We start from the raw sequence: 25,840 nt of genomic DNA, 5'->3' as shown, positions 1-25,840 counted from the left end.
TATTTGAGATTCTATTGCTCCCTCACCATACAGAGTGGTTTTGATAAATGAAGCATCAACCCCACGTTCCAGCCATGGATTGCAGTTTCTTCTCAGGCAGTTCCGTAGGGTGAAGAGGACTTACTTCCACTATCTCGAAGAAAGGGAGATACCTGTGCGTGATTTCTTTTGGCTTGGGGTGAACAGTCTACACCAGCTACACCTGGGCTTGGCAGAGAAGGAGGTGGGAAAGAGGTGCAGGATAATTAGTCCACGGGCTTCACACACACAAAGATGCCTACTGTCTCTAACGACACACAGAGGTATTCGATCCATACATACGTGCACATGCACACATGTGCATCCTCAGTCACAACTTCCCCTAATCTCCTTCTTTCTTTTCTTGCCCCCTTTCCCAATCTCCCTCCTTTAGTGCCCACTCCACCTAAAGCCTTTCCTTCCTCAGTCCTCCTAACCCTCTCCCCAGTCCCCTTTCCCTTTAATCTCTTCCCTTTCTCAGTCCCCCATCCTTTACTCTAAACCCTTCTCTCCCCACTCTTTCCTGCCGTCCCTTCTCCCCATGCCCCCTCTCCTAAACCCCTCTCTCCCCAGTTCTCCTTCTTCAGCTGCATCTCTCCCTCAGATTTCTTCCCGACCTCCTCCCTTCCTGTTCCCCTTCTATGAGCCTCTATCCTCCCTAACACTCTTTTCCCAAGCTCACTCCCTCCTGCTCCTAAACTCCTCCTTCCCTCTCCCTCATCCTCCTGCTGTCTCCCCTATCCCAGACCTCTCCCTCCCTCAGCCCCCCTTCTCCTGACACCCTCCTCCCTGTCCCTCCTACCACTCAGCCCCCATCCCTGTCCGCTTTACCCCTAACCCCTCTAGACCTTTCTCTTGGTCACCCTTCTACTCAGGGTTCAAATCCCACTACTTAGCCTCCTGAGGGTGCACAGTGGTGCAGCTGGTAGGGCCGCTGCCTCACAATCCTGACCTTGGTTCAATCTTGACCTTGGGTGCTGCCTGCATGGAGTTTGCACGTTCTCCCTGTGGCTCTGTGGGTTTCCTCCGATTGCTCTGTTTTCCTTCCACGTCCCAAAGAGGTGAGGGTTGGTAGGTTATTTGGCTGCTGTAAATTGCCCCTAATGTGCAGGTGAGTGGTAGAATCTGGGGCAAATTGGTGGGATTGTGGAGAGAATAAAATGGGATTGGTGTACGATGGTCGGCACAGACTCGTTGGGCTGAAGGGCCTGTTTCTGTTCTGCATCTTTCTATTATTCTATGACTACTTCACTCCTGACCCCCTCCAGATACCTTACCTTTAGACCTCTCCTTCTCCGAACCTTGTCCCTCCCTCTCTCCCTCTTCCATTAACCCAAGAATAGGGATATACTGAAGCAGGAAGTGAAGGGTGCTTTAATCGATGCTCAGGTTTAAAGGTGACCAGGACAGGACCTCTGGTAAGATGCTGGCTGTGTGAAGTTCATCCACTATTAGTTTGGCTAGTTGCAGTAAGCTGTATAAAGGTTGCAGTAGCAGATGGGTAACAACTCTGCAGTTGTGGATTGATGGAATCGGGATATCACAGTATATATACACTGTGTTAATCTACAAGAAGCATCAATATATGCCCCTTAGGTAATACACTGTCAGATACAGGCATAAATCCTCATAAGTTGGAGGTAAAGGCAATAAGAGCACTTCTGTCCCCCTAGGGTAAGGAAATGCTAAACTAATTCTTTGACACACTTAACAAAGGTCTTTACACATAAGAGATAAATTGTAATAATTGGTAGGCAAGGGAGTTTGCCAATGAAATCTCTTTCAATTTTAACTACTCTTTAACCAGCCACTACAATTTTACTTGAAAATACATTGGCCGCAATCTGAATGATGACTAAAATTCCCTGAAATGAAGCAAATCTTAGTCATTCATAACCAACTGTGACCTGAATTGACGATAATTTTAGATCTCCAGTCTTCCACAGAATTCCACATTTCAGGGAAGGTCATGTAAGGATTTGTTCGAGCTGTTGTATTCTACAGTGCTACGTTAGATGAATGATTACTGCTTGGATTTTAAATGAAGAGAGGTGCTGGGATCTGCTACCTGTAGTTACTTTAAAGGATTTAACTGCTGGAAAGCAGCTGTGGAGAAATGAAAGACGGATACCTATATCCCCGTAAATAACCATTCACTTTACAGCTAATTGAACACTTTTAGAAGTTAGGAAGCGTACTAATATAAGAATCACAGTAAGCAACCTGGAGATACAAATGACTGCAGATGCCAGTATCTGGAGCTTAATGGCATCTTTCCTACTGTAGGGTGATCAAGACAGAACACAATATTCCAAATGTGACAGAAATCGTGACAGAAATCGTAACGGAAAGTGAAAACTATGCTTTGTTCAGAAGTGACCTATCAGGAGTGACACAATACACAACCTTCTGGAACGTGATGCCTTAGTCACATCCTCAAGAGGTTAGACCTCCAGCAACAAACAATCTGCTGGAGGAACTCAGCAGGTCGAGCAGCATCTGTGCGGGGGGGGGGGGGGTTAGTTGGGGAAGGAACAGTTGACGTTTTGGGTCAAAACCCTGGATCAGGACCCTGTCTAATGCAGGATTTCGACCTGAAACGTTGACAATTCCTTTCCTCCCACAGATGTTGCTCAACTATTGAGATCCTCTGGCAGATTGTTTATTGCTACAATAAGTAACCTGTTCACAGCAGGCTCCACCAACCAACGACACGGCAACGATGAACGATGGCACATGCTGATTTAAAACTTTATTTATACAGCACGGTAACAGGCCCTTCTGGCCCAATGAGCCCGCGTCGTCCAGTTACACCCATGTTAACCTACTAACCCATACGTCTTTGGAATGTGGGAGGAAACCGGAGCACCCGGAGGAAACCCACACAGACACGGGGAGAACGTACAAACTCCTTACAGACAGCGGCTGGAATTGAACCCTGATTGCTGCTGCTGTAATAGTGTTACACTAATGGCTACACTACCGTGCCATCATTTCAGTGATGTTGTCTGGGGATAAATGTAGTTATTTCTCTACCACTTCCCACCTTCAACAAAGTAAAACCAAATAAACTTTGACTTTGAGCCATACGAGGCAGATGACTGACAGTCCAAGGAGATAATTAGGGAGCATCTGAAGGAGAGGTGGAGAGGCTTATATAAAGCAAAGGCAGAAAAAAGCCACCAGCTCAAGTGGAGCAATTAAATTTAGAGTCGATTAGACCAGGACTGTGGACTGCAGATATCTCGGTTTGGGGGATAGCTTCCCATCAGGCGGAAGATACAAAAGCCTGAAAGCACGTCCCACCAGGCTCAAGGACAGCTTCTATCCCATTGTATCCTACTGGATGGACCTCTTGTACGATGATGGACTCTTGACCTTACAATCTACCTCGCTATAACCTTGCATGTTATTGTCTGCCTGCACTGCACTTTCTCTGTAACTGCATTCTGTTATTGCTTTACTACCTTAATGTACTTTTGTTTTGAATTGATCCATAAGGATGGCATGCAAAACAAAGTTTTTCACTGTACCTTGGTACACATGACAATAATAAACCAATTTAATTTGATAAAAGCACATGCCTCCTGCCAGTTGGGACTGCAACACTCCAGCAGACTATGTGTTGGGAAATGCTCTAGGTGGATACTAGTTATTTGGAAGTGGAACCAGAGGAAATATTCATGGATGAGGTCTTCTGCAATGGGAATGCAGCATACACTTTGATTGGGCTTCCAGGGGAACAAGTTTAAAATGTTGGGGAGTCTGCCAATCTCACAATGGAGAATCCACCTCGACCATTGACACAAGTGGGATATCCTTGCCTTAAGAAGACCAACTGCACCAAGTGTGTTGAAATACCCAACAAACCAAACAATAGTGGCATCTGCTTGACCCAATTCCTCCATGTTAACCAAAGAAATGGAAGCAAGGAGGGGTCCACTTGAACATTGTTGCTCCACACACTGAGAAACTGTGTGGACAACTGTGGTGACATCTGGGGTTAATCTGAATAAAACAATCAGCACACAGGCAAGTGTTTCAGGGATGATGCTAAATCTTGTTTACAAACCTGCTATCTGCCCCCTGCCACCACCTCTGTATCCTTAACTAGCCTTGCAACACTAGGAGTTCTCCTGCCTCCCCTCTTTAAATGCTCTATTCACTGGTGGTTGCCAAGACCTAAGCTCATAGAGTCACAGAGTCGGTGCTAACACCGCCCATTTACACTAAACCTATCTGAGCCCATCTCATTCTCCCCACATTCCTCCCAACTGCCCCCAGATTCTACCATTCACCCATTCACCGGGGACAATTCACAGCGGCCAATTAACCTACCAACCCGCACATCTTCGGGATGTGGGAGGAAACTGGAGCACCCGGAGGAAGCCCACATAGTCATGGGGAGAACATGCAAACTCCACACAGATGGATCACAGATGAGCACCAATGCTCAAAACAAGAGGGCATGGCTTTAAAGTAATGGGTGGGAAGTTCAAGGGAGATATCAGAGGAAGGTTTTTCACTCAGAGAGTGGTTGGTGCATGGAATGCGCTGCCTGGGGTAGTGGTGGAGGCAGGTACGTTGGTCAAGTTCAAGAGATTGTTAGATAAGCATATGTAGGAATTTAAAATAGGGGGATATGTGGGAGGAAGGGGTTAGAAAGTCTTAGGTGTGGTTTAAAGGTCGGCACAACACGGTGGACCGAAGGGTCTGTATTGTGCTGTATTGTTCTATGGTTCTATGGCACCCAAGGTCCCGAAGCAAGAATCGAACCCAGGTCGCTGGGGTTGTGAGGCAGCGGCTCTGCCAATTGTGCCACTGTGTTGCCCATTGGGGAATATCCTCCCCAAATCACTTTCATTCCCCCTTCCAGATGCATCTTAAAATCCATCTTTTGACCTCCCCTAATATCACATGTCGCTCAATGCTAAGTGCTATTCTACAATGCCCTTCTGCAGTACCTGGGGAAGGTTTGCTCATTTTAAGCTGCTATCAAATACATATGGTCGGCGTTATAACTACACAGAGAATGTACCTTAAAATGGTTGAATGGCCTCAATTAAACAACAGCAAAACTTCCACATGATGTTATCTTGACCTCCTTCCCACAAAGTTGTCACAGGAAGGTCAATCATGAAGATATTTGCCTGGAACTTATTCCCCTGTCAGTTGCCCGAAAGTTTAGTTGAATAAATTTTAGAGAGAGAGTATAACACCTGATACTGCTACATCGCATGTTTAGTGCTATTGGCTAAGAATGAATGTCCTTGTGCCATTGGTAATGATTTTGTCCCTCCCATTGGTTGCTATGAATGCCCCTACAATACAGTTGGCAATGGAATAAGATGGAATTATGGAATATGATTCCCCAACCACTTGTAAAAATCTCAGAAAATCCTATAATGTGTACTTAGTCATCTTAACTCAGTGGCAATTATAAAAGAGGATTATGGTGATCCGAAAACACCAGTAAAATATCCTGGAATCTCATGTAATAAAATGAAAATGTGTCTTATTCAGTCACCATAAAGCACAGAACTGATAGTAATCTTGCACATTGGCATGGACACCATTACCAGCACTGAGAGGCTTGGTCACATCACTTTAGCGTTAGAGGAATTGCATTCTTGGCATGGAACCGGAATTCTCATCCAGGGCTCTGGTCTTCTTGGGCTTGCACAGGACTGAGCCCAACATCCAGCTTCAAGCTGCAACTAGTTTCAGTTTTCTTGCTGATGTCCCTTACAAGCCACAATCCAAGACAGAGTCATTAATTTGGCTCCAGGTGTGTTCATTCTGAGCATCACCCTCTGGGAAGGAATGGATTGAGAAAGACCGGAAGTGGGTGGTCATTCTTGGGATTGGAGGGAGATTTGATAGAGGCATTTAGAAAAATGAAGAGCTTGGAGAGGGAGGAGTTCCAATACTTGAAGGTCAACGACATAGCTTCAAGGCGACTGGCAAAAAATCAGAAGCACCAATGAAGTAAATGTTTATACCCAATGAGAGGTTAGGATTTGGTAGGTGCTGACTTATGAAGTGATGGACACGGGTTCACTTGGAGCCTTGGGGAGGAATAGATCAGCTTTCCTGTGCTTCCCGTGAGTACCTAGCTAAACAGGCCTGGTCAGTACCTGGTGAGCACCAGGCATACCAGATACAATCATCTTATTGGCATGGGAAACAGGTCAACCAACCAGCAGACAAGATTCAGTAAACATCTCCATTATGCATGGTTAAAGAAATAGAGGAGGCTCAAAATTGAATTGGATAAACATGCGGAAACAAAATTGCAGGGATTTGAGGAAAGAGTGGAGAATGGTACTAAATACATTCAAAATATAAATCAGATGAAGGGTCTTCAACTTGAAACATCGACTAGTTTCTCTATACGCAGATGCTGCATGGGCAAGTCATTGGGTGTATTTAAGGCAGAGATTGGTAGCTTCTGGATTGGTGAGGGGGTTAAGGATTTACAGGGGGAAGGCGGGAGAATGGGGTTGAAAAAAAAATCAGCCATGATTGAATGGTGGAGCAGACTTGATGGGCTGAATGGCCTAATTCTGCTCCTATACCTTATGGTCTTATGACTGGCTGAGTTCTTCCAGTAGGGTAGTCAGTAAAGGGAATGAGCTGCCAGAGGAAGTGGTTGATGCAGATACAATAACAACATTTAAAAGGCTCTTGGACAGATACACGGATAGGGAAAGTTTAGAGGGATATGGGCCAATTGGAGACAAATGGGACTAACTTAGTTGGGCATCATGGTCAGCATAGACCAGTTGGGCCAAAGGGTCTGTTTCCGTGCTGCATGACTCTGCGACTCTACTTCTTCAGATTCCTGCATCTGCCATTTTACTTGTTTTCCATTATTAACTAGATTGTTCTTTGAAAGACCAGGTACAGCATAGATGGGCTGAGTGTCCTCCTTCTGCGCTGTACTTTTGCAATTTATGATTCTGGGTGTTTCTAATTGGATTGTGACTGCTGTGGCCAATCTTTCTCAGCAGATTCTGATCTAACCCTCACCACAGCAACATCGCCTCCTCACTCTGAATAATTCTCTGCCAGTGGTAATTTTCCTGTCATTTTTCTTGCAGGAAGGAAATCACTGTTCTTCAGACTATGGTGTTGTTGGTGAGGAAACTATCGGGTTCGATGGCATCAATGACATTGTTCTGAAGAGAGTGTGCAAGAACACAGTGATTTAGGCGTCATATACACTGTTCCTTGGAAGTGGCAGGACACACTGAGAGAGCAGGTAACAAGCACGTAGGCTAATTAGAAGTCTAGGCTACAAATGTCAGACCTTGATTAGGCCACAGCTTGAGCACTGTATACCCTTCAGGTAGGATGTGGAGTTACTTGTTGCCCCATTATAGGAAGGATATAGAAGTCCTGGAGAGGGTGCACAAGACGTTTACCAGGATGCTGCCTGGATTGGAGGTCACGTGCTATAAGGAGAGGTTGGACAGACTTGGGTTGTTTTTTCTGGGGCAGCAGAAGCTGAGGGGAGACCTGATAGAAGTTTATAAAATCATGAGAGGCACAGATAGAGTATACAGCCAGTATTTTTCTCCCAGAGTTAAAATGCCTAATACAAGAGGGCATGCATTTAAGGTTGGGGTGGGGATGGGGCAAGTTCAAAGGAGATGTTCGGGGTAAGTTTCTTACACAGAGTGGTGGGTGCCTGGAATGTGCTGCCAGGGGTGATGGTGGAGGCAGATACGATAGAGACGTTTAAGAGGCTCTTAGATAGGCATGTGAATACGCAGGGAATGGAGGGATGTGGACCTTGTGCAAACAGAAGGGATTAGGTGTCTTTAGCTTATGGACGTTATTGATTAGTTGATCGATATTAAATTATCGATGAGGAGGCGTACAGGAGTGAGATAGATCAGCCGGTTGAGTGGCGTTGCAACAACAACCTCACACTCATTGTCAGCAAGACCAAGGAATTGATTGTGGACTTCAGGAAGGGGAAGTAGGGAGAACACACACCAGTCCTCATTGAGGGGTCAGCGGTGGAAAGGGTGAGCAGCTTCAACTTCCTGGGCGTCAACATCTCAGAGGATCTATCCTGGGCCCAACACATTGATACAATCACGAACAAAGCACACCAGTGGCTCTACTTCATTAGGAGTTTGAGGAGACTTGGTATGGAGGCTCCAATGCACAAGCTCGAAAGAGGCTACAGAGAGTTGTAGACTCAGCCAGCTCCATCACGGGCACAACTCTCCCCACCATATCGAGGACATCTTCAAGAGGCGGTACCTCAAGAAGGTGGCATCCATCATTACGGACCCTCACCGTCCGGTACACACCCTCTTCACATTACTACCATCGGGGAGGTGGTACAGGAGCCTGAAGACCCACAGTCAAGGTTTCAGGAACAGCTTCTTCCCCTCCGCCATCAGATTTCTGAACGGTCCATGAACCCAAGAACACAACCTCGTTATTCCTCTTTTGGACTATTTATTTATTTTTGTAAATTACGGTAATTTTTGTGTCTTTATGTCTTGCACTGTACTGCTGCCACAAAACAACAAATTTCACAACATATGTCAGTGATAATAAACCTGATTCTGATTAATTAGTTCGGCACAACACCGTGGGCTGAAGGGACTGGTTCCTGTGTTGTACTGTTCGATGCACTGGGATGCTGAGGAGGGTTACTCGAATGTTGTGGGGATAAGGTGTTGCAGCTGCCAAGTTAGGTTGGTCCAGCTGCAAGGTTAGGTTTTTCAGCTAGGAGCAAAAGAGCCTGAGGAGAGAGTTGAGGAAAGTGTACACAATTGTGATGGGCTCCCATTAGACAATGGCACAAGGACTGCGGAACACAGATTAAGATACAGTGGCTGATGAGAGGAAGAACAATATTATACAGTGAGTGGTAATGGTCTACGAGGGGTGTAAACATAGAACATAGAAGAGTACAGCACAGTACAGGCCCTTTGGCCCACGATATTGTGCCGACGTTTTATCCTGCTCTAAGATCTATCTAACCCTTCCCTCCCACGTAGCCCTTCATTTTTCTATCATTCATGTGGCTATCTAAGAGTTTCTTAAATGTCCGTAATGTATCTGCCCCCACAACCTCTGCTGGCAGTGCGTTCCACGCACCGATCGTGGAGGATCAATAATTTCAAAAGGAAACAGAGAGGCACGTGAAGAAAATGTGGCAGAAATAGGGCTCCACAGGGGATAGAGTGAGAAATGGGACTTACTGTGCTCCATAGAGAGCCAGCATGACTCATTGGGCCAAATGGCATCATTCTGTGCTGTGCTGACTCCTTGACAATCAAGTCCCAGAAAGGCTGCAGTAAAATAACAATGGCTCTGGAGAATCATTAGATGAAGGCAGAAGGTCAGGATTTCGAACGTTTGTGAATGTCTAAGTGAATGCCACCTACTTGCTTCAGGAGGGTCTCTGTGCTCCTCCGAGCTACAACAGAGAGTTTGGAAGTAGGATCCCAGATGAAGACAGCGTCCAGGATTCACAGACAGCCAATGGTCATCGGAGAGTGGACAATCTGCCCTGACACCAGGTTGAGAAGTGCATAGTGTTGAAGCTCATATTGGACTCTCCAACAGCCCCTGTACGACGGTTGGAATGAATTATTGCTGGGGGATACCAGGTGCCTTTTTGCCTCACATAATCCACCCAGAAACCATTTCCCTTTGCCTGGCAATCTTTGCCATTCCTTGTGATATGCTCTGCATGGAATGAAGCGGGATTTATTGCAGAAACAGGCCACTCAGCCCAACTGGTGTGAGATGATGGTTCTACACATTTCCTCCCACCCTACAGTACCCGATTAAACAACAGTTTCTTTATTTCTTTTGGTTTTTCCACGCCTGCAATGCTCCCTAACTAAATATAACGTTTTAGGTAGGAAGGGCGGCAGCTGATGTGTGCACAGAGAGCTTCTCTGGATTTCTGTGGGATAATCTGAGGGGGAAAGATTGGCCAAAATACTGGGGATGACTCCTCTTCAAAATGCCACCATGAGATCACTCATCTCCACCAAAGGCAGATCAACCCTAGTGTGACATCTCATCCGTACGACGGACCCCTCCACAGTGCAATCCCCGGCTGGTTTTGCACTGGAACGACAGCCGAGATTTCAGGCTCAAGTATCCAGAGGGGGATTAGTTTTTCTACCCCTGCACTGCTCTCCAACTAAAAACAAGCTCACTTCTTCACTTTTCTACTTCTGACGATCTGTCTTTGATCTGAAACATTGACTGCTTCTCTCTCCTTGGACGCTGCCTGACCTGCTGAGTATCTCCAGCATTTGCTGTCTTTATTTAACCTTTTCCTTATGCCATGTTGGAAGGACTCATGCCTTTCTTCAGAGAGAATTTAAAGACATAATTAAAGCCACCCCTCCTCCAGCAAGAACGAGGTAGCAAATGGGAGAGAAAATTGGATCAAGTTGGAGATCTCGCAGTGGATACTGGTAGACCTTGGAAGACTAAAGAAACCAGCAAGATAAAAATGCTGCCCTGTAGTTATCCCTTAATAAATGTCGGTAAAATGAATTACCTAATAATTATCTCACTGCTGTATGTGGGAGCTTTCAGTACACAAGTTGGTTGCCACATTTCCTGCAACGCCCACTGCCTTTCCAAAACTGATTCACTTGCTACAAAGTGCTTTGGGGGCTTCTTCAGGTGCTATGTAAACGCAGTTCTGCTTTATTTCCTTGAGCTACCCTGTGCTGAAGCAGTAACGGAGGGAGGAAGAGATTGCACAGTTCCCACTCTTCCACTGAGGGAACATTCTTTTCAATTTTTAATACATGTGTCCTGACGAGAAAATTTGCAGCCTCAGGCTTTCGGTCATGGTAGGCCGCTCTGGAACTTTCTTTCTGACAGGCAATTATTTTTGGTGATTCACTGAGTACAAACTAATCATGCTGTTTCATTAAGTGGCCCAACCACAGTATCGCTGGACAAAGCCATCACACCGTGAGGAGAGAAAGACATGCCCCATCACCTCAGCCTTGGGCAGCAACTCTCTTAGCACCTGAGGCAGTGAATCTTTGTCTCTTTATTTCTTCTTTCTCTCCATCAGACAGATCCCCCTCTCCTCTTTTGAAATAAAGAAGCCTTGAGTTCCCAGAACACCATTCCCATCCCTCTCATCATACCTGAGGGACAATGAAGTTTTTTGGGAGTGTAGTCACTGTTTTAGATAGGGAAGATGGCAGCTGACGTGTGCACAGGGAGCTTCCATGGACCTCTGTGGGGCAATCTGAGCGATGAAGATTGGCCAAAATACTGGGGATGACTCCTGTTCTAAATGCCACCATGAGATCACTCATCTCCACCAAAGGCAGATCAGCCCTAGTTTGACATCTCACCCATACCGCGGAATGACAGCTGAGATTTCAGGCTCAAGTATCTGGCGAGGGATCAGTTTCTCCACCCCTCCACCGCTCTCTAACTAAAAACATGCTCGCTTCTTCACTTCTCCACTTCTATTGAAGTGTCTTTGTTCTGAAACAGTGACTGCTTCTCTCGCCACAGACACTGCCTGACCTGCTGAGTATCTCCAGCATTTTCACTCTTTTCCTTATGTCACATTGGAAGGGCTTGTGCCTCTCTTCAGAGAGAATTTAGATACATAAATGAAATGGTTCGAGCCTGAGCCACCCCGCTCTCCCCCTCCAGGAAGAGTGAGGTGACCCTTCTAACCCAACGTTGAGAGGACTGCCTGCGGATCCAAGGCTGACTGATGGGGCTGGTGTACTAGTGTGGAGGTTGGACATGCTGCCTCCAGGAGCCCAGGTGTTCCCTCCTCCATGGAGACACAAGGGACTGCAGACACAGGAATCTGGTGCAAAAAGCATCTGCTGGAGGAACTCAGTGGGTTGAGCAGCATCTGTGGGGGAAAGGAATTGATGCAGGGGTTTTGACAATTCCTTTCCTCCCACAGATGCTGCTCGACCCGCTGAGATCCCCCAGCAGATCGTTTGCTGTTTCCTCCGTGTTAGTCTCCAGCTGCAGGCCGTGTCACAAGTGTTTGGGTCTCATTTTGTTGTCATGGTAACACGTTATATGGAAGGGTCTGACTATGAATGTAATAGATGGCAGGCAAAAGCAAAATAAATCATTCTTCTGCACCCTCCACTACAGTAGCATTCACTTAAAACCTCCACAATAGAGTCATAGAGTTATACAGCATGGAAACTGTATATGCCGACCATATACAGTTGGCATATGGTTATCCATGCCCACCAAGTTGCCTACATGAGCTAGTCCCAGCTGCCTGCATTTGGCCCATATCCACCTAAACCTGTCCTGGTCCAACCACGTAGACACCACGGCCAAGAAAGCTCACCAGCACCTCTACTTCCTCAGGAGGCTAAAGAAATTTGGCATGTCCCCTTTGACACTCACCAACTTTTATCAATGCACCATAGAAAGCATCCTATCTGGATGCATCACGGGATGCAACTGCTTTGCCTAGGACCGCAAGAAACTGCAGAGAGTCGTGGACACAGCGCAGCACATCACAGACACTGGCCTCCCCTCCTTGGACTCTGTCTATACCTCTCGCTGCCTTGGCGAAGTAGCCAGCATAATCAAAGACCCCACCCACCCGGGTCATTCTCTCTTCTCTCCTCTTCCATCAGGCAGAAGATATAGGAGCCTGAGGGCACATACCACCAGGCTCAAGGACAGCTTCTAACCCATGGTGATAAGACTATTGAACGGTTCCCCCATACAATGAGATGGACTCTTGACCTCACGATCTACCTTGTTGTGACCTTGCAACTTAATGACTACCTGCAATGCACTTCCCTGCAGCTGTGACACTTTACTGTGTATTCTATTATTGTTTTTACCCTGTACTACCTCAATGCACTCTGTACTAATTCAATGTAATTGCACTGTGTAGCGAATTGATCTGTACGAACAGTATGCAAGACAAGTTTTTTTTACTGTACCTCAGTACAAGTGACAATAATAAACCAGTACCTTTCCTATCCATGTACTTGTCCAAATGTTTTTAAAATGTTGTAATTTTACCTGCCTCAACCACTTCCTCTGGTAGCTTGTTCCATATACGACCACCCTCAGTGTGAAAAAGTTGCCCCCTCCCCTTTAAATTTTTCCCCTTTCAATTTAAACCTCTGCCCTCTCGTTTTAGACACCCCTACCCTGGAAATAAGATTGTGACCATCCACCTTATTTATGCCCCACATGATTTGTAAAGTAATGAAGTGCCCTGGTATCTCAGTCAGCAGGGTAAGTCCCCAGGAACGAGAGCACCAATAGAATCAGGGCCGAAGGGAGGCATTATAGCATCGTGCGTGGACGTGTATTACTGACAGTAATCTTGCCAGTAAAACATCTCCACACGTGATGCTATAATCCAGGAATAGATCACCCCTGGGCTCGGTGCAGAGAGGCTGCCTGTGGGGGTGGGAGTTGGGAGGATTGGGGAATGGTGCACAATATGGGGCTCAGGGCTGTACCCTGACCAGCACAGTGAGTGTGGCCATCGCTGGGAACTGTCAGAACCTGTTCTGTGTGTTGAGCCCTGATCCTGCAGTCTGTCTCATCATCTCCCGCTGGGAGTGATGGGAGCTTGGAATTGCAATATTATTGTCACGTGCTAAGATACAGTGAAAAGCCTTTGTCTGCGTACCATCCAGACAGATCATTCCATGCATAAGTATATCGAGGTAGTACAAAAGGAAAACAGAATGCAGAATATACAGTTACAGAGAAAGTGCAGTGCAGGCAGATAGCGTAGCAGTTAGCGCGACGCTATTACAGCACCAGCGATCGGGGTTCGATTCCTGCCGCTGTCTGTAAGGAGTTTGTATGTTCTCCCGTGTCTGCGTGGGTTTCCTCCGGGTGCTCCGGTTTCCTCCCACATTGCAAAGACATACGGGTAGGTTAATTTGGGTTTAAAATGGGTGGTGCAGACTCATTTGGCCAGATGGGCCTGTTACCACGCTGTAAATAAAGTTTAAATTTTAAAAAAATTTAAAAATAAAGTGCAAGGACCACGACGAGGAGATCAAGAGTTCATCGTTGAGTGTATGGGAGGTCCGTTCAAGAGTCTGATAACAGCGGGACAGAAACTGTCCTTGAGCTTGGTGATACGTGCTCTCTTTGTTTGGCTGAACAGTTCTCCCCAACCCAGAGATGCCTTTGTGGTAACAAGCTCACTGAGCTGGGGAGAGCTGTGCTTCCAAGAGAGCAGCAGCTTGTTCTCATTGTCAAGGACGCACTCCAGCCCCAGAAATGTCCACCAACTGACTTCAAGTGTGCTCGTGAACAAAACTCTCTCTTCAGAAACGCTCCAATGTGAATGTGACCACGGAAGAGGAACAGAATGCTTTGTCCAAGTCAGTCTGTTAATCTTTGGCACAGTGACACGACAGTTAACGCTGCTGCCCAACATCTCCAGTGACCTGGGTTCGATCCTGATCTCCGGTGCTGTCTGTGCGGAGTTTTCATGCTCTCCCTGTGACAGTGGGTGTTTCCACCTCTGACTTCCTTCCACATCCCAAAGACATGTAGTTGGTGAATGGACCACTGTAAATTACCCACTAGTGTTGGTCAATGCAAAAGGAATCAAAGGGGATTTGATACGTACGTGTGAGGGATGTACAGTTGTCGGACCACAGGGAAATAGGACTGAGGAGATGGGCCCAACGGCTGAATTGCCTCCTTCTGTCAGAGTATAAGATACAAGATCTCCCTGATGTGCCTGATTTTGTTGTCCTGTTTGTCAGTGTGGCAGTGGTAAAGCCACTTCAAAGCACAATTAATTCACTTGCAAGTATTTTCACGTTGTCAAGGAGCTGAGAGTCACTGTGTAGTGAGATTTCTTCCTACTGATCTGCCAATCACCTGTGACGTCCCATCAATCAATGCCTCAAGCACTTCTACCCTACAAACCAAGATATCCCATAAATCCCTCTCTCCCAGACACCTGGCACTGGAGGGCACTAGGCACTGCGTTCTTCCTCAGTGCCGAGATATCGAAGGTGGCAGCAGACAGTTTTAGTGGTCGGCGATTTTTACACAAAACATCAAGTGGACAGCACCAAGAGCAAATTCCGCACACAAGTGAGCTTTTCCGTGGTCATCACACTTACAAAATTGCAACTTTAAGCGTGACCTTGGCCAATCACAGTGTCCTCAATCTGCCCATCATCACTGATTTCACTAATCGTTCTCTTCTGTCAACATAACCTTCCCCTCGATAACGTTTTTCTGTAAACACAAATTCTTTGCCTCAATCCTGTAATTTTAAGCAACAGGCAGCCATTAAACCTGCTTTGATTGTGTTGGCGTATTTTTATAGTTTCCTTAACTTAATAAAACACCTAATTTGTTTCACAGGAAATTTTCCAAATTAAATCTGACCTCGAACCACGATAAGGACCCAAAGGATGAAAGAGAGACGGAGAGATCTAGGGCAGGAATTCCAGAGAGTAAGACATTGGTGGCTGGTGGTGGAGTGGTGGAAATCAGGGGACATGGAATCACATGTGGGCTCATACAGCACGGAATCAGTCCATGAAAACCATCAAGCACCCACTTACACCAATCTTAGATCGATCCCATTTTATTCTCCCCACAGTTTCATCAACTGCCCCAGATTCTACCACTTACCTGCACACCAGGGATATTTACAATGGCCAATTAATGTATCAGCTCACACATCTTTTTGAGGAAACCCGTGGGAAACCCACGTGATCACAGGGAGAATGTGCAAAATCCACACACAGACAGTGCCGGAGGTCAGGATCGAACCTGGGTCGCTGGAGGTGTGAGGCAGCGGCCCTACCAGCAGTGCCACTCAAACATGAAGGAGGTCATGCAGCCCGCCGTACCTGTGCTAGCTGAAAAAGAGCTCCCGACTTCCACACGAACAGCACTGGAGGTGAGGATTGACCCCATGTCACTGGAGCTGTGAGGCAGCAGCTCTGGCAGCTGTGCCACCCAAATCTATGATTTGAACCCGTATTTGAACAATGCAAAGACAAACTAATCTGCCTCAGGCCTCTCCCCCAATAACTTCAGCAAACATGATCCAAACAGACTGAGCCAGGAATCAAACAGAGAGCGGCCGCTCCTGTTCTGTTGAGGTTCTTGAGTGAAGAAAGTGCGACCTCACTGACAATAGAAGTGCAAGAATGTGCAACTCATTCTGCTCCACTTGCTAATTGCTCCTGGAGCACAAAGGTTCATGAAATTATGAGAGGCATGGACATGGAAGACAGTCAGAACCTCTTCCTGACTGTTAGAAATGTCAAGTACCAGAGAACATGCATTTAAGGTGAGAGAGGGAAAGTTCAAAGGAGATGTGCGGGGCAGAGGGTGGTGGGTGCCTGGAACAGGCTGCCCAAGGTGGTGGTGGAAGCAGATACAATAGTGGCATTTAAGAGGCTGTCAGACACATGAATATGCAGGGATCAGAGGGATGTGGATCATGTTCAGGTAGAAGAGATTTAGTTTAATTTGGCATTGTGTTCGTTGCAGACATTGTGGGCTCAAGGGCCTGTTCCTGTGCCTTACTGTTGTATGTTCTATGCTCTAACAGTATGTAGAGATACACAGAAGAGTACTAACTTGCTGGACGATCGGCTGCAGTGCTTGGGATCCCTTGTGGAGAAAGTGCCACAGACCACATGCACCAGGAGCCTGGATCAGTATAACTGCTGCCAGCTCTTGCATACTTTATATAAACCGGCAGCTTGTCTTCTGAAATGATCACATCCTGACTTTTGCTGTTCTAGTTACTGCTCTGTAATATTAATTCAAACTCACAGCAAAGGTACAGCACAAGTATTTGCTTATTTGTTCAGGGGATGTTGACACCACTGGCAATATCAGCATTTATTCCCATCCCCGAACAGAGGAGCCAGTTGACCTAATCACATTGGTGGGTCGGGATCACATCTGGGCCAGACAGGGTAAGGATGGCAGATTTCCACCTCTGAAGATCATTAGTGAACCAGTTGCATTTTTATGACTCCCTGTAATTTATTTGGTCATCATTACTGAGATTGGCTTTGTTAAAAAAAATTCCAGGTTACTTAATTACTTTAAATTCTGCATGGGATTTGAACTCGTGTCTCTGGATCTCTGGGTGCTGGGGTCGAGTTACTCAACCACTACAGCATCACACACCTGATGCAAACTATTAGATGATGGGGCACTAATATTACTGGCCCCAAGGCAATGAGGAGAAAGCATACTGTCGATACCAATCAGAAGGGTGTGAGTTTGAAATACTCAGTTGCAATCATTACTTTTGCCACAAGAGGGCAGACCTGTTTGCTTCTGTGGTGGAACAGGCTGTTGGCACTCAAAGGGCTCCATCCATTCAAACACACTCTGAGCACCAGGAACGAATCACAGCGACTGGTCCAGATCTCACATAAAGCCATGCTCATGTCTTCTATTCAGATTTCAGCTCCCGGTGCACGGACCGTTAGATTTTTCATAAACCTTCCATGCAACACGCTGGGGAAGGAATCATCGACATTTCAGGTTGAGACCCTGCATCAGGACTGGAATGTCGACAATTTCTTTGCCTCCACAGATGCTGCTCGACCCTCTGAGTTTGTCCAGCAGTTAGGTTCTTGCTGGTGCTTATGACGCTGGATAATAATCCAGACTAACAATTCAAAGACACAAACTCCAATCCCAATTAATTAACTAAAGTGAGCATCAGTGATCAGGAAACCCTCGAATTCTGATAAAAATCCACCTGGTTCATTAACTCCCTGAAGAGGTTGAAATCTATTAAACCCTCTTTGACCTGGGCTACGTGTGACCCCACACCTACCGTAAATGGCCACTGGGTTCAAAGGGATGAGCAATAAATGCTGGCCTCGTCAGACAACCCCACATCCAGTGAAGGAATGTTCAAAAGAAAATCAGAATGCAAATGTTTTCTTGCGAGAGAGTCCCAGGAAGGAGCCCAGAAATACAAGGAGCTGAACTGCATCAGGATGCTTGAGAAACAAAGGACTGCAGATGCTGGAATCTAGATCTGGACTGCAGCATCACAGTGTTTTTCATTGGCATGCTTGATGGTTGGCATGGACTAGGTTGGTGGCATGGACTAGGCTGGCATGCTTGATGGTTGGCAATGGACTAGGTTGGCCAAAGGGCGTGTTTCCGTGCTCCATGACTCCCCTGAGGGGACCTTGGATCCATCAGTTGCATGGAGTAAGTTTAGCCCATTGCTATTTGGCCATTTTCCTCACGTAAACTCCAATGGATCCGGATATGTCAAGGGGGGCAAGATTTTGAGTGTTGTTGTTAATGTTGTAAATAAAGTTTTAAGCAAAAACACACACAAAAAGGAGCCTGGATGAAGGCCAAGAAAAAAATCATCTCTAATATCCTGATCCTGATGAAAGGTCTTGACTGTCCACTTCCCTCTGTAGATGCTGCCCAACCCACTGAGTTCCTCCAGCTCCTTTGTGTGTTGCTCCAGATTCCCAGCATCTGCAGCCTCTTGTGTCTCTAGTATCCAATCAGGTAAAACCTCTTCACCTGGAGGTACAGGTTCTCCCCAGGTTACGAATGCCTGACTTATGTATAGCCTGTTTATAGCACCGAGTGCTTGGGAGGCTGGCGGGAGGGAATTGCCGGCTGCTGCGGGGTCTCTGGCATCTTCTGCCGGTTGGGAACTCGGTTCAGGGACGTATTTCCCACCTGCGAACTGTCCGGGTTATGAGCAGATCACTAGAGCGGAACACAAGGACCTGGAGTGATGAGACGGTGGAAACCTGCCTCCACAGTGGCCCTGGCCTGGGAGCCTGAAAATCTCTTGTTTTGAAACAAATGCTTCTGCAGAACGTGGTGCCATAAGACCGGAAGTGATAGGAGGAGAATTAGCCCATTCGGCCCATCAAGTCTGCTCCGCCGTTCAAGCAGCTGATTTTTTTTCTCAACCCCAATCTCCCGCCTTCTCCCCGTAACCCTTGACCCCCTTACCAATCAAGAACCTATCTATGCCTGCTTTAAATGACTTGGCCTCCACAGAGCCCTGTGGCAATGAATTCCACAGATTCACCACCCTCTGGCTGAATAAATTCTTCCTTGTCTCAGTTCCAAAGGGACGTCCCTTTATTCTGAGGTTGTGCCCCTGGATCCTAGACTCCCCTACTGATGGGAGCATCCTCCCTATGTCTGCTCTATCCAGCTCCAAATTAGTTTGTCAGTGGGGACATGGAAGACTCTGCCAGACACACTTCCCTCTTCTCAGGGACTGCCAGTTGTAGGAAGATGTACATATCTCCAGAGTCCCTGTGCACCTCCAACTTTATAGAACATAGAACACTACAGCACAGTACAGGCCCTTCGGCCCACAATGTTGCGCCGACATTTTATCCTGCTCTAAGATCTATCTAACCCTTCCCTCCCACATAGCCCCCCATTTTTCTATCATTCATGTGTCTATCTAAGAGTCTCTTAAATGTCCCTAAATGTACCTGCCCCCACAACCTCTGCCGGCAGTGCGTTCCACGCACCCATTACTCTGTGTAAAAAACTTACCCCTGACATCCCCCTTACACCTTCCTCCAATCACATTAAAATTATGTCCCCTCATGTTAGCCATTGTCACCCTGGGAAAAAGTCTCTGACTGTCCACTCGATCTATGCCTCTTATCATCTTATACACTTCTATCAAGTCACCTCTCATCCTCCCTCTCTCCAAAGAGAAAAGCCCTCGCTCACTCAACTTCATCATCCCCAAGTTTAGTCACTCCACTGCTAGCTGTTGTGTCTCCCCCTACCTCAGGCCCAAGCCCTGGAATTCCCTCCCAACATCCTTCATTGTCCAACCCTCCTTTAAGGCTCTGCTCGAGGTCTAACCCCTTTGACCATACTTTTGCTCACAGTTCTGTATCTGACCCAGCTTCAATTTCTGGGGGAAAAATTACACGGTGAGTTATTCTGATCTACAACAAGCTGTCTAAAGGTATAACATTCAAAAAGAAAGTCCAATAAATTTTTGATTGCAAAAGGGAAACAGCACAAGAGTGGGACGAATTGGGTGGTGCATTCAATGGTCTGTCATTCATGTGATGGGCCGAATGGTGTCTTTGCATGACATACAAAACGACAATCATTATCCAGTGACGATGGCCAGTCCAGGTCCACTGGTGGATGGATGAGAGAGGTGAAGCCCTTGGCCAAACAGCAATGGGATGCACCTTACTCGATGTTACTAATGAATGATGAGGAACCTCCAACTAGGCCCAAGGTCCCTTTGGAGAAGACAAACAGCATGGAAACAGGCTCTCTGGTCAACCAAGTCAATGCCAACTCTCAGGCACCCATTTAGACTAATCCTACCCTAATCCCATTTTATTCCCCCCACATTCCCATCAAAACCCGCCCCCCCCACACCCCCCCCCACACCCCCCCCCCTCGATCCCACCACTCACCCACACTCGAGAGGTAACTTACAGTGGCTAATTAACCTACCAACATGCACGTCTTTGGGATAGGAGGGAAACCAGAGCACCCGGGGGAAACCCACACACCTACACAGGGAGAACGTGCAGTCTCCGCACAGACAGCACCCCAGGTCTGGATCAAACCCTGCTCACTGAGGCAGTGGCTCTACAAGTGGTGCCACTGTGAAGGGTGAAATGGGGCAGAAGATTGAAAGAAACCTAACTTGCACTGATATTGTAAGAAGCAAATGCAATGCAAAGAACTTTGAAAGAAAAAGGCCACCAAAATACAAAGTCTGGTGTAATCACCAATGCAAGCAGTTGTAAATGCTGACCACTGCAATACTGTATAAACTACAGCACAGCAGAGGCTTAATTAATTTCACAGAGGCACACAGTTATATATATGCAATGCATGCTGCTGTGTTTTTAAGTATTTACACGTTCAACACAATCTCTTGTCCGACTCATTAGTAGCGAACTGCACAGAGACCTCTCACAATGCTAAAGTTGTAATGATGCCAAGAGGTTAAATGGGTTTTAATTTGCCTCCCAAACACAATAAAGCACAAAACTAATCTGTTTCTAAAGGCTGCAGAGCAGGTCAGAGAAAATGAAAGGACACTATCGGTAATTAAAATAACATTGCACTGGATGGGTGACTTAAACTCTGCAGGAAGCTGTGGACCATCTGAAGGTTCACTCTCAATGTGAAAATGATGACAGAGAGTCACAGGTAGTTACACAAATCCTATCCCAGCCTATTTAATCCTCCTCACATTCCCATCTACCACTCACCTACACACTACCGGCAATTTATATTGGCCAACTAACCTTCCAACCTGCCTGTCTTTGGGATGTGGGATGAAACTGGAGCGACCCCAGGGAACTCACACGGTCACAGCGAGAACTTGCAAACTCCACACAGGCAGCACCTGAGGTCAGGATTGAACCCGGGTCACTGGAGCTGTGAGGAGGCAGCACCACTACAATGTAGCTCCTGATCCCGCCGAATAGCCCAAACCTTCAGTGCAGTTCCTAATCACTAAAAACGGCCATCAAAACAATCTAAAGAGAGCAGCCTTAGGGATAATTTAAGCATCAGTTCTGAATCAACCCAGTTTAACTCTGGGTTTTTCCTAACCTCAGTGACAAAGGCTTATGTACCTGTATCAGTAATCTAGAGGTCACGGCAAATGGTTTAGAATCATGTTCCAATTGCCCCAAAGCAGTAGTGAAATTTAAATTCAATTAATTAAACAATCTGGAATTTTAAAAAGTTAGTATTGTCAATGGTGTTTGTTAAAATAACAACCTGCCTCAGTCACTAACTTTCTCAGGTGAAGGAGATCTACTGGTCTGGAATGCTCGTGACACTGGACTCAAATCAATGGATGGTCTTGAACTAAGCTCACTTCCAGACTATCCACTGTTAAAGGAAAACAACACACAAAACACTGGAGGAACTCAGTGGGTCAGGCAGCATCTGCGGAGGGAAATGGACAGTCAACGTTTCAGGTCGAGACCCTTCACATGGACTCAAGATCGACTGTCTATTTCCCTCCACAGATGCTTCCTGACCTGCTGAGTTCCTCCAGCATCTTGTGTGGTTTTCCAGATTCCAGCATCTGCAGTCTCTTGTGACTCCAGAATAACAAACCAATCAATTCAAGAGCATTTACAGGTGGGAAATCAAAAAGCAAAAAGCTGCAGAAGTCTGAAATAAAGAACAGACAATGTTGGGAATTCTCGGGCAACATCAGAGTTAATGCTTCAGGCCAACGAAGTGTTAAATCTGACGAAACATCATGGACCTGAAACATTAACTGTTTCTCTCTCCGTAGATGCTGCCTGACTTGTTGAGTATTGGTGCTTTCATCTTAGAGGTGGGCACCAATTACTGACCTTGCAAGTGATGCACACTTCCCGCTGAAAATAACTCGTATTAAAGGGACAGCACTTTTCGTCTGTCTTCAGACTTTGGCAGCCCAGCAGGAAGATTTCCAAAGGGTATAACCTGCTTGTTGTTGTTGAAGTCAATATACCATTGTCCAGCGTTGCGCAGAGGGGACAGAATAACTCACAGTGCTCATCTCTCAGACACTGGAGACCATGAACATCTGGCATTTTATCCACCAATAGCATTGAGATGAATGATGAGCTAAATGTGTTGGCAGTGGGGTGAATTGGGAAAGGTTTGGTTCACCCACAATTGTTAGTCTGAACCCCAGTCCTTCCTTGGAATCCCGGGATGACTTTCATAAGTCCAACAGAGATATCAATAAAACCAGGCAGGCTTGTTGCTGGTTTTCGGCTGAGTCACATTGATTTCCAAATCAGAAGTAATACCTTTTTAATGAGCCTCAATGTCAAGCCCTGAAAGCATCACTGCCCTTGAAAAAAAAGGCATTAAAATTTAATATACTGTATTTTCTATCTTAATTTCACATCGTTTCCTCCCTCCAGTTTGATAAAAGGAAGCAAGATTCCTGGCAAAGGTTCATAGCTTCCTGTTTGCAGATCGCAGCAATGTTTCCAGGGAACCAGCACAGGTACAAAGGGGTCACGTCTACCTGAAGGTAATGACCCATGAATTCAAGGGTCAGTGACCCTCACAGCAGGTTCAAGCTGACCGACCAGCAAGCGAGGGAAGGATGCACGACACTGGCACCCTGCTCTAACCTCAATCCTGGCAACCAGGAGAACATTTCCGGGATAACTCACCGTCAAGCATCCCATCAGACTCTGCTCAAAAGGGCGCTGAAACGCTCGTGGGTCACCACACCAGTCAAGCAGCTCAGTGGCAGCAGTCTGGAAGTTTGCCGGGTTCTGTAGGTGCTGTGGAAAGGAGAGAGATTCAGTTTAGAGTCATCGAGTCATACAGCAGGGGAAACAGGCCCTTTGGCCCAACTGGTCCATGCCAGCCAAGATTCCCATCTAAGCCAGTACCATTTGCCTGCATTTGGCCCATATCCCTTTTCCTATCCATGTACCTGTCCAAATGTCTTTTAAATGTTGTGAATGTACCTGCCTCAACCACTTCCTCTGGCAGCTCGTTCCTTATACGGACCACCCTCTGGGTGAAAAAGTTGCCCCTCAGGTTCCTATTAAATCTCTCCCCTCTCACCATAAACCTATGCCCTCTAGCTCTTGATTACCCAACACTGGGAAAAAGACCGTGCACATTGACCCTATCTATGCCCCTCGTGATTTTATACACCTCTATAAGATCACCCCTCTGTCTCCTACGCTCCGATGAAAGAAATCCCAACCTGCTCAACCTCTCTCCATAACTCAATACCTCGAGTGCTGCCACATCCTCATAAATCTCCTCTGCACTCTTTCAAGTTTAATAGCATCTTTCCTGTAGCAGGGTGACCAAAACTGAACACAATACTCCAAATGCGACAGAAATCCTGAGGGAAAGTGACCAATCAGGAGTCACACTCTCTGAGTGGGCCAATACACAACCTACTGGAAACCAAGTGTGATCAATGTGGAACCTCAGTCACACAGTTACATCCTCAGGAGGTTAGATCTCCAGCAACAAACAATCTGCTGGAGGAACTCAGCAGGTCGAGCAGCATCCGGGAAGAAAGGAACTATCGACGTTTCAGGTCAAAACCCTGCTTCAGGACCCACCAAGAAGGTGTTAAAGCCCTCCGCTTCCTTCTCCAACATAGGTCCAACCAGTTCCCCTCCACCGATGCTCTCATCTGCCTGGCTGAACTTGTTCTTACTTTGAAGAGGTTAGACCTCCAGCTGAACAGGGAACTATCCCATGCCAAATGTAGAATCTGTCGTCTACCGAACATTTCCTTTGAGTTTTTCAATAAACTTTCTTAACACCACATTAGGAGGGGTAAATCAGGCAGATTGCTACTAATCTTTCATAAAGAGTTTGTGTTTGTATGTATTTATGAGTGTGCATTTATGTGTGTTTATGTGTTTGTGTGTAAAGTATGTATGTGTGAGTACACATGCATGTATGTCTGTATGTATTTGTATGCATGTGTAAGCATGTCTAAGTGTTTGTTTATGTGTGTGTTTGTTTAGAAGCATGCACAAGCAAATATACATGCAGAAGGACACACATACACACACACAAACACTCAGACACAGGCACAAACATTCACACACTCAAAAACACTTTCCCAGACACAGATGAATACAGAGAGACACATACAAGCAAAGTCACGATCAAACATACACACACACACACACACACACACACACACACACACACACACACACACACACACACACACACACACACACACACACACACACACACACAAGGAGTTCTGAGTTCCTTATCTACTGTTCTGCTGCTGGCAAAGACCACTGCCTTTTCTGGTGAATCAACTGAGATATAAAGTCTCCTTTGTTTCCCGCTCAGCCGTAACCTACAATGGAACATCAGTCTTCAGTCGTGAGTTTGAGAACATGCTGTTTCACACAGATAAGGAGGGAGGAAGTTAGCACTTTGGTTTCCAAAGCAAAAACCAACTTTGGGAGGAGAAGGATACTCAAAGGCGGCCCTGACCACTTCTGCGTCGGAGAATTAACTTAACCCACATTTAATATGAAGACTCAGTGGAAAACGCCCTGCAAGGCTCACTACCTGATCCAGGGTCCTGTACTTAGAAATGTTGCAGGACAGGAGCTTGTCCTTCAGCCGATCGAGTCTATGCCAATTCACACATAAATATTTCATCTTTACAAAGGTGTTTAAAACAAGGGGGAATTTGGTGAAATATAAAAGAGAAACTGCTTCCAGGAACAAGGAGGTGGATTTGCGATATTTCGCCCAATAATCAAAAGGGAGCTGAATAGAAGTTTTATTACAAACAGAATGACCTGACTGCATGAAAGGACAGTGGAAGCAAGTTCAATTATGGCTTTTCAAAGGGGAATTAGATAAATACTTGAGAGTATGGGGGCAGGATTGCACCCTCCAGGGGGTAATGGTAGACTGAATAATCTCAGTCCATGATTCCAGGCTCACAATACAATGTAAGACTCCAACTTCAGATTTCCTCTGCACTCTCTAAGAAGAGGGGTTTCATATTCCATTACACAGTGCACCATTTCCTGCAGCTGATAGGTTGATTTTTTAAACTTTCCCAGAGAACACTACAGATACATAATTAAATCCTGTAACGACAACTTTTGGTGACAAAAATGTAATATTGAACTGGTTTTGAAAATACTTTAAAAAGTAAATTGCATGTGCAAACTTAATGCCCTTCTTTTACAAATACATGTTTATATAAAATAAATATATTATGTATTTTAAATAAATAACCTAGTTAAAATATATAATTTAAGATATATTCATCAACCAAGCATAGTCAATG

The 25,840-nt window shown here is 46.0% G+C and overlaps 1 protein-coding gene across 16 annotated transcripts in view; it reads right to left on the bottom strand.

Annotated features, from left to right (window-relative positions):
• The window catches only part of zmiz1a (zinc finger, MIZ-type containing 1a), a 402,917-nt gene that overhangs the window by 138,924 nt on the left and 238,153 nt on the right, over positions 1-25,840 (bottom strand). For all 16 annotated transcript variants that reach the window (XM_052041291.1, XM_052041292.1, XM_052041288.1 and 13 more), the window contains one exon: positions 23,205-23,318. In XM_052041291.1, the coding sequence (XP_051897251.1) occupies positions 23,205-23,318 (114 nt within the window). The remainder of the gene's footprint in view (positions 1-23,204; positions 23,319-25,840) is intronic.

Source organism: Pristis pectinata, chromosome 30, assembly GCF_009764475.1.
Source record: "Pristis pectinata isolate sPriPec2 chromosome 30, sPriPec2.1.pri, whole genome shotgun sequence".
NCBI classification, from domain to species: Eukaryota; Metazoa; Chordata; class Chondrichthyes; order Rhinopristiformes; family Pristidae; genus Pristis; species Pristis pectinata.
This window is presented reverse-complemented; position numbering and strand designations above follow the sequence as displayed.